Source organism: Garra rufa, chromosome 7 (genome assembly GCF_049309525.1).
Source record: "Garra rufa chromosome 7, GarRuf1.0, whole genome shotgun sequence".
NCBI lineage: Eukaryota > Metazoa > Chordata > Actinopteri > Cypriniformes > Cyprinidae > Garra > Garra rufa.
Window position 1 is genome coordinate 13,085,681 of NC_133367.1, and position 9,428 is coordinate 13,095,108.

A 9,428-nucleotide genomic window follows, 5' to 3' on the forward strand; every position below is an offset into this window, starting at 1 on the left:
AATTTAGATGTATACAAATCATTATCTTAAATTTGGCACAATAATTAGCGATAACTTTCTGGTCTTCACAGAGAGTTTCATCAATTATAAGCTTTCCAATCAATTTTTTTTTTTATTTGTTGCTTTTCCAATCTAAAAAAATAACACGAGTTTTGTTCACCTTCTTCCAACCATCTTTTCCGTGATTTAACAAAAGCTCCCTCAGCTTTTTGTTTATAATACACATCTAATATATTTTGATAATGGGTAAGTTCAACCTTTTCAGCATCCCCGCTTTGGATTTTTACATACGCCTAGAATGAAGATTGACGTCACAGATCACGTACTAGCAAAGCAAATCAAGTGCGGAAGTCTACTTACTTTCGGTTTGATGTGAAGAGGTAGTTATTGGGTAATGGGGACTGGATTAAAAAGTATGGAGCTTTTATTTCCATTTAATTCTTTGTAATGACGAAAACCAGTGAAAATGATTTTTCACGTTTTGTGGATGTTGGTGAATGGTTTGGTCATGCTTGGTAAGACATGTATTTACGATCTCATTTCCATGTCATTTTTATGTCCTTTTAATCACTTTATACTCGACAGAAATCGAATAATTATTTCTTTATTGGTGCTGTTTTATGTAGCTGAGGATGGTCTTTTAGACGCTTTTCCGAAAGTGGAACGGACAGGCAGCTACTGTATGTCACAATAACAGGCTACCACACGCTACTAAACAAAGAAAGATTTTTAATGAATCTTAGTTAATATTTAAAATGTTAAGGGTCACATTATTTTTGCTGTTTTAACAGCGTTTAATTTCAAAGTCTGTTTTCTGTTTCTACAATTTTGTCAAATGGACTGGTATTAAAATGGCTGGTTGAGGCGGGGCTTTGCTTACCAGCATCTCCCCTTCATACCAGACCTGGCGTCAACTTTGCTAAGTGACGCTCCTTGTATGACAGTTTTAAAATTGCTTTATTTTTCCCGTAACATATTTTGTTGTTTATGTTATATAACAAAACATGGCACATTTTGAAACGACGGTTTCCGTCTGGTTCAGATTTTATTTGCGTCGGCAAAATGTTTGCCACAAAAACAAACTTTATTATTTTATGAATTTATATATATTATATATAACAATTATTTTTGTTATGTATTTTTTTTTTGTATTTCTCTTTAAGACTTGCAAACAGTCTGCAAAATAACAAGGACAAAATTACAAGTAATAGTACAATTAAATACAATAGAACAAAGATACAAATGAAATCGTAATCAGGTATGAAATATATGTATAGATTAAGTTAAGCATACTCATTAATTCCACCATAATCTAAGTTTAGGTGTTTTTCACAGTTATTGACATTGTCTATAAGAAAAATCATTTGTTAAAATGCAAGATTTATCTTTCATTTAAAAATGTATTAATTAGCTGATGCACATTTTTGAACATAAAATTAAAATATTTTATGAATAAGTTCAAAAGTCTGGCATGGGCTTAATTGGCACTTTAGCACCATTTAAGAAAGCATTCCAAAATAAGCTCCAAATAAGCACACATCGTGTTTGATTCACAAAAATGTGAAACATTAATACATTTATTCAGAGAGAATGACATATATATTTTTAATCATCTTTCTGTCAACTCACACTTTTTTTTTTTGGTAAAGGCAACATGCCTCTATAATTTTTGGACAGGTGTTTTTTTCTTTCCTCTTCTCTTTTTTTATTATCATTTTCTCTCTTAAAACAAAGGATAGACATTAGCAGAGATCAATTTTATAATGATGCTAAACAGTGTAATTTGTAGGCCTCTGGAATGAGTAAGTAAGGTAAAATGTTAGTAAGGTAAAAGCATGCAAATAACTTTGACTAATTTTACTCACAAATTGATCAAAATTCCTCATTAAAAACATAAAGTGGGCATAAATGGTTCCACAGTGAATATTAAAACGTGGGCTTAATTGGTACCACAGCGAGTAATTGTGATAAGACAGTGTTTTCCTTGAAAAAAGTAAGATGTTTACATGATGCATATCATTTTAATATACTGTGGACTATGCATCATAGTCAATGTTAAGCTTTTTTCATTCACGGTTAGCTTGTGTTGGCTAGTTTGCATGAGTTTTGTGGCACTGTCATATTTACAACCATATTTAAAAATAATTTATTAAAATAATATGCTCTACATAACAATTTATGATGCACTTATTTATAAATTAATATAAAATGAACTTGGATTTTTGAAACACCAAACAATCTGACACCACAAATGTTTGTCTCCAAACTTTTTGCATTCATTAAGATGTTTAAGGCTGTGTCTATGAGGATGCTCTGTCACTACAGTGGGAATTTTGATCTAATTTTGTATGTAAGCTAGTAATGTACCTTCAAGAATACCTTATGAAAACTAACCTTATTATTAGATAGTCAAAATAGTTGTAATTGTTTCCTGATGTAATGCTAAATTTTCAGCAACATTATGCCTACATTACATGATCCTTTAGAAATCATTCTCTTACACTGATTTGCTGCTCAAGAAAAAAAAAATGGTTGAATAGATTGAAAACGGTTGTGCTGCTTCATATTTTTGTGAAAACAATAAAATAAATAAAATAATAATAAAAATACAAATAATAAAAAAAAAATCATGGCAACTTTTTTTAAATCAGTCGATATCAATAATTATACGAGAAATATCAAATAATTTCTTAAAGTTAAAGTTGTAGAAAACAGAGCACTAATATTCCATAACAAAATAAATAATTTTTTGTATCTTTGTTTCTGCATGTTCTAATAAATTATATTGTTTTAAATCAAGAAACAGGTTTTTGTTGCCTTAAAATATGAATAGTAATACTTTTTTTTGTCTCTTAAAAATGCACATTGCTTATTAAAAATTGTAGAAACCTAATTTGTATATGGTGAAATGTATTATTCTGACTGTTTGAGTGTTTTTTTTTTGTTGTTGTTTTGTTTTTTTAGATCTTGATAACCACTGTTAGAAACAAACATATAGCACCTCAATACAATGGTAAAAAATAAAATAAAAAAATAGAACTATAAGGTTTTTAGGTATTTGTATAAAAACCGTAGTCTAAATACATGTAGTATACTGCAACTGCACAAACACAATAGCCTAATCACAAATAATACTGCAATTATGTTCTGTTTCTGTTACTCTGTTACTTTCGTTTAATACATGTCTAAATAAATACTAAAATCCTGATACGAATTCCCACATTTCTGACACAATATGTGAGGAGCAATAAAGAGATGAATAGGTGCTTTGCTCACCCACAGATTCAGACACTGAAATTTGTTTTACACAATGCATTTCCCATTATGGGTTATGATCCGTGATGGTAGAAATGAAGCTTTTTCAAACTTTAAATTCAATTGCTTGGGACAATGATTCATGTCTGCTGTTCAAAACTTAATTTCAACAAAATCTCAGATCAAACGTGCTAAAAAAGAGCACCTTTTACAAACCCATTGCAAATGGTTTATTAGAATAATCTATTAAATGCTGTTTATAAATCGTTAAATACCATATGCATCAGGTTCTGAAACAAACACTTCAAATTAGTCAAATGTGAAAACGCAATTTATTTTTACAATATTCATTGAATTAATTGTTAAGTTGTTTTTCTTCTCCAGGTGTGTCTGTAGTTGGTGCAGATGAAGTGCCAGTGTTTGTGATGGAGGGAGATTCCGTTACTCTAAATACTGATATTGATGCAAATCATCAAAAAGAGATGAGATGGTATTTTAATGACCATCTAATCACTGAAATCATTGGAGATGAGAGAGAAATCTGTTCAGATGATGATTGTAAAGAGACATTTGGAGACAGACTGAGGCTTGATTATCAGACTGGATATCTGACTATCATGAACATGAGAACCACAGACTCAGGACTTTATGAATTAATCATCATCAACAGTGGCAGCTTTAATAAGAAGATCTTCAGTGTTTCCATACATGGTGAGTCATTTAATGAATATTTGGAAACAGACTTTATATGTTTATTAAAATAGTGATATTTAGAGCTGCTCTTTACCTGTGTCATTGAACAGAAAAGTAATTATTTCCATCTCTGATCTCTGAAACCATCATTGATCACCATCATTCTTTATGTGCTTTTTGTACAACGTAAGCCAGTCTAGAACATTTAGTCAAAGTCTAGAAAAAGTTTGTAAAGTACTTTTTTTTTTCTTGTATTATGATCAATCAATTATCTTGTAGAGGCTTTTATTTCTCCCAAAAGATCCTTTGGTAGCTGTTGGTTTGTGTTTCAGATGTTCCTGAACGAGATGAAATGAACAGAAAGTCGGTGAAGGAGGGAGAATCTGTTGCTTTAGAGCTTGGTGAAGAAAGAAAAACTAAGAACTTGCTGTTGTATTTTAGTGACATTCTCATTGCTAAAATCACTGGAGATCAGAGTGAAATCTGTGAAAATGATCAGTGTGATGAGAGATTTAAAGACAGACTGAAGCTGGATCATCAGACTGGATCTCTGATCATCATGAACACCAGAACGACAGACGCTGGACCTTATCATCTACAGATCAACAAGAACAGCTTCAGTATTGACAGAAAACTAACTGTATTAACTGTCATAAGTGAGTATAATTTAGTTATTCAATGCCGTTGTCCTCTAGCTTTATAATACAGTCCAATATTATTATTTAATACTTTTTCAAATTAGTTAACAAATGATTTGTTAAATAAAGTTGTTTAACATTATTGTGTAAAAGTGAGCTCTGGCTCAGTGTCAAAATATAATTTAAAGATGTGGTGTTGTAACGCTGCTGTTTTTAGTTGAGCTCATAGTTGTTCTTAAAAAAAACACATTTATCATACAATCAATATTGAATCAATATCATACAACTGATGACCAACGTAAAAAGATGTAAATATAAGTTGAAGACATTTGTTAAATACTGGATGGATTGTTACTATCTAGTAATAATAACTGTCTGTCTTTAGCTGTTCCAGGTTTTGGTCAGTCATCAGCTGCTTTAGCAGGAATTGTTTTTGGAGTTGTTCTGTTGCTTATTGTTGCCATGGCTGCTGTGTTAGTGAGTATTACATACAGCATGGGATGTATTGTGTGAAAATATTATTTAAAATGTGTGAAAATATATATTTTGTGTTGTAATGTTTAATTGTGCTTATTGTTCAAACAGAGATACAGAAATAAGCAGGTGAACAAGCAGGTGAGACACTACCCAGCTAACACAATTACATCGTGACGACGTTACTGGACCGGACCATATTCGTCGCAGCGACGTACCAAACAACGTTCCAGCGACGTAACTTTGTGTTTCCCATATTCGTCGTAGCGACGCTATTTTATACGTCGCTAGGACGTGGCAAGTACGTCCTAACGACCAAACTAGCACCTTCCCTGTATTTTTAATATTTGCTTTAGTCCTGTCCGAGGATGTGTTCCTACCACCTTGAAATCAGTATAATGACAAACTCAAACATTTTCTGCTGTAAAAAAACACTAAATCCTTATGTTTTCAAATTGTTGTAGTTTTTTCGTAAATATATTCACTGCATACATGCAAACCAATAAAAAATCATTAAATTCCAACAGAAAATTAGCAAAAACACAGTGCATTCATTTATTAAATCACCATTTATTCAGTTTTATTTTCTACATATACTAAGCCATTGCATTTTAAACATGACACCTATTATTTAACCATGTAAAGTGCTGCCAAGACATTCACAGATAATTGAACACATCACATTAAGTACACAGTAATCAAAGAATGATACAACCACTGATTAAAATATTTTACTTTTACTGAAAAAGATTAAATATTTAATTAATGATGAGTATAGTATAGTAATAGTTATCAGTAGCTTACTCTTATTAACACAACTTCCCTAATTTGGTACAAAAATACTGATACAAAGATAGAAACAATTCAGTAGTGATTTCTGTATTACTTTAAGTTAATTTGTTTTCTGAGTGTCCTGTATATAAAACATCTGCTACAAATATCTGGTGGTGATGTGCTTTAACCCTTGTATGGTGTTCTGGTCTGTGAGACCCGTTTTCAGTTTTTTTTCAAAAGAAAAATTAAACAATAAATTATTTTTTCAACCTGAAATTCATTGGCTTTGGCTTATTTTCTGTGAAGAACATAAATCTGAACAAATTTTCAATGACCGCATACTGTACCTCTCCCCACTCATTTACATTACATACAAGGTGTTCGGGTCCACTGGACCCAGGTCTAGTAAAAGTGGTGAAATTGTAGGTCCAGTGTTCCTACACTCTGTCTTCATCCTTTCTAGTGATGCTGTTTTCTCCCCACAAGTTGCAAAATTGTTGCAAAATTCAACTATCAACACTGTCTGCTCTTACATTCCCGCACAATTTATCCTCTCTCTTGTGGGAACCAAGCTTTATTTTCTCATACCCTGTCCCACCTGCAAGTTAGGGGCATAATACTATAAATAAGACTTTGCCAGTGTGGTTCCTTATCACAACTGATCAAGATGGCCAAAAGATTATCTGCTGCGAGGGCCTTGCAATTGATTTTGGAAGAGAGAGGAGCTTTTGATGATGATGTCGAGGAAGAGGTTTCAGAATATGAGGATCACATTTTTGAAAATTCATAGTCTGACAGTGACTTTGAAGAAGAGGATGAGGTTGAGCACCATTTATTAACAAAACGAAGACGAGTACCCCATCAGCAGCCAGCTCCAGGACCAGAGCAAGTCCACCAGACAGCAAGTGAAGAAATATGGATTTAAAAAAAAACCGAGAAGCACATTAATTCATCAATGTGATCTAACAAAGGTAAAGGGGAAAAATTAGCCATGTTTGCTGTTCATATGGCTTGTAATTGGGATGAAGTAAACATTTATTGAGTAATTTAACATAAAATTGTTTGATAGTGTTAATTTGGAAAGCCAAAACTCTAGCGGGTCCACCAGACCCATGAACACTGGCTGAGTAACAAAAATACGAACACCACACAAGGGTTAATACTGCTTCACTATCAGAAGCAAAACCTAAACAATTACCAAGGGACCATAGTTCTTCTCAGAAGATAACAGAAATAAAGAAAATAGCAACATTAATAAACAGTAAGAACATGTTAATATAACAATGTAGAGATTACATCTCCCCTGTATTAGGCCCACCCAAAAACATACAGAAAATGAGCCTGTTGACTTTTCAGAAAATTCTGAGATCTCTGTCCCCAGCTATGGAGAAGACTCTTTGCTGAGAATTTAGGTTCTGGGCAGTTGTGAGAGAAAAAGAAAAGTGTCTTTCTTACCACAGCAGCAGAAGGTAGGCTCTTCTGAAGAAAGGATAGGAGGGTGACACTTCACTCTTGATCTACTCTTGGAGAGTTGATGAGGAGTTTTGCTAAAGAATAAGGTTCCTGCTCAGCACTTGGTCTTATTCAGCAACGAGTACCTCTAATGCAGTGCCACATACTCCAGATTCTTTGCAAACTTGAAACTTTTAATAAAATTGACCATATTATTGTAGTCAGGTTCATTGTTTTTATTATAACACATGGCATATGTATGAGAAAATTATGTCAAAGGTGTTTTTCTTCCTCTTCGCTATCCTGAGGCTGTACTGTCAATATCCTTCTCTGGCAGCTGAAAGGGAGAATCACCTTGTTAATGTTGCTACTGTATGTACACACAACCAGTCAAAATCTGCAGTCTTTCAGTTTTTTTAACGTTTTTCGACACACCAAAGCTATATTTATATTTAACTTACAATACAATAATAGTGTGAAATATTTTAATTTAAAATACGTTTTCTGTTGTTTTTCAAATAGACTTTAAAATGCATTTCTTTCCTGTGAGGCAAAGGTGAATTCTTCAGTAGCCTTTACTCCAGTCTTCAGTTTCACATGATCATTCTCATATGATTTGATGCTCAAAAAACATTTTTGATTATTATCAATGTTGAAAACAGTTGTGCTACTTAATATTTCTATGTTTTTTTTTTAGGATAATTTTATAAATACATAGTTAAGGTTTAAAACCTTTTTTTTTTTTTTTTTTACTTTTGTAACATTATAAATGTTTTTACTACCACTTCAGATCAGTTTAATGCATCCTTGCTATTAAGGTCTTCATAAAGAAAAAAAAAACTTAAGTTACTCCAACCTAGTGTACACAACTAAATTGGGCAACACAGCATATTAGAATGATTTTGAACACTTACAACTGGAGTATTGATGCTGAAAATTCAGCTTTGAATTTAAATGAAAACACATCTTGTAATAAACAATGCACAGATTGCAAAGAACTTACATTCTGATGATTACTTCATTTTCCTCACGGCTGCCTTCCTCAGTCATTCCTAGGCCTTCTCATTTTTCACCTTTCCCTTGAATCCACATAAAATATAAATAAAACTAATTAACCAATTAATTTTATAGACAGTTTGAATACGTTTGTATAAAACTGCAAATCTTCCTTTTAAAATCAGTTATTCTCCAGCTTCTAAAGGAAAGGCACAATCTGTAGCCATGTTCACAGAGAATTTGATCTTACTATTAGGTGTCCTGGCAAGGAGATTTAGCTCAAAACCTATTCACGAAACTCTTAAGAGTCCACAATAACCAAAAAGAGGGATACGTCATTTGAATTGACTTTTCTTTGTTAAACTTCCACACTAAGCATGGGTTGGAGCTCTTAATACAAAGTGCACCAGATAGAAAAAAAATTAGTTTAAAATGTACAGTACATACTTTTGTACACTAGGCCATGCCCCCAGACAGACGAAGGTCCAGCCCCCAAAGTCTCAAACAAATCCTGTGGGAAACACAGCAAAGTGATGTGGTTGTGTATGATTTAGAAATAGGGGAGTCTTACATTGGTCAAATTCAGGACAACTCAAATATTTTTTAAACATGTTTAAAAATGATCAGGAGCACAGGAGGTGCTCATGAAGGCAGTGGTTTACAATTGTGGTCCAGGTGACCCACAGCACTGCACATTTTGTATGTCTCTCTTGTTAAACCCACCTTCTTCAGATCATCAGCTCCTTAAGAAAGAGCTTCATGAACAAATCTGTCAGTAAAAAGAGATGTGCAAAAATGTATAGTGCTGTGTCTCCCCAGGTCCAGGTTTGAAAACCACTGTTGTAAGTTACCATGACATATGACAATCATACGAGCATCAACAATTTCACAAAAAATGTCTCCTGACTGAGGAAAAAACAAAATCATTCACAGGCTCTGGAATTAGACTATCAATTGATATCTATCTAGCTATGAGTAATTGAAATGATAAATCCAACCCTGTGGATACCTGTCTCTCCTCCTGAGCATTTTGTTGTGTGGGTCGAGGAAGGATACTGCAGCACAACTCCTTCAACCATGAGAAAATGCAGTTCCAGCATGTCTTCACATCCAGGACAACAGAAGGGTCAGGGAGGCCTGAATTAT

At 33.1% G+C, this 9,428-nt stretch overlaps 1 protein-coding gene across 1 annotated transcript; it reads left to right on the forward strand.

Moving 5' to 3' along the window:
• Nucleotides 1-343: 343 nt before the first annotated feature.
• Nucleotides 344-6,094, forward strand: LOC141338748 (uncharacterized). Its single transcript, XM_073844364.1, has 5 exons — nt 344-515; nt 3,640-3,966; nt 4,281-4,604; nt 4,972-5,063; nt 5,172-6,094. The coding sequence occupies exons 1-5, from the start codon at nt 467-469 to the stop codon at nt 5,235-5,237; spliced, it is 858 nt and encodes a 285-aa protein (XP_073700465.1). The 5' UTR covers nt 344-466; the 3' UTR covers nt 5,238-6,094.
• Nucleotides 6,095-9,428: the final 3,334 nt, after the last annotated feature.

What these genes read in the sequence shown, in the direction of transcription:
- LOC141338748 (XM_073844364.1), top strand. Translation starts at nt 467, where the DNA reads ATGATTTTTCACGTTTTGTGGATGTTGGTGAATGGTTTGGTCATGCTT. An exon ending in CTTCAGTGTTTCCATACATG is followed by an intron (nt 3,967 to 4,280) that starts GTGAGTCATTTA and finishes TTTGTGTTTCAG; the next exon opens with ATGTTCCTGAACGAGATGAA. An exon ending in TTGCCATGGCTGCTGTGTTA is followed by an intron (nt 5,064 to 5,171) that starts GTGAGTATTACA and finishes TTGTTCAAACAG; the next exon opens with AGATACAGAAATAAGCAGGT.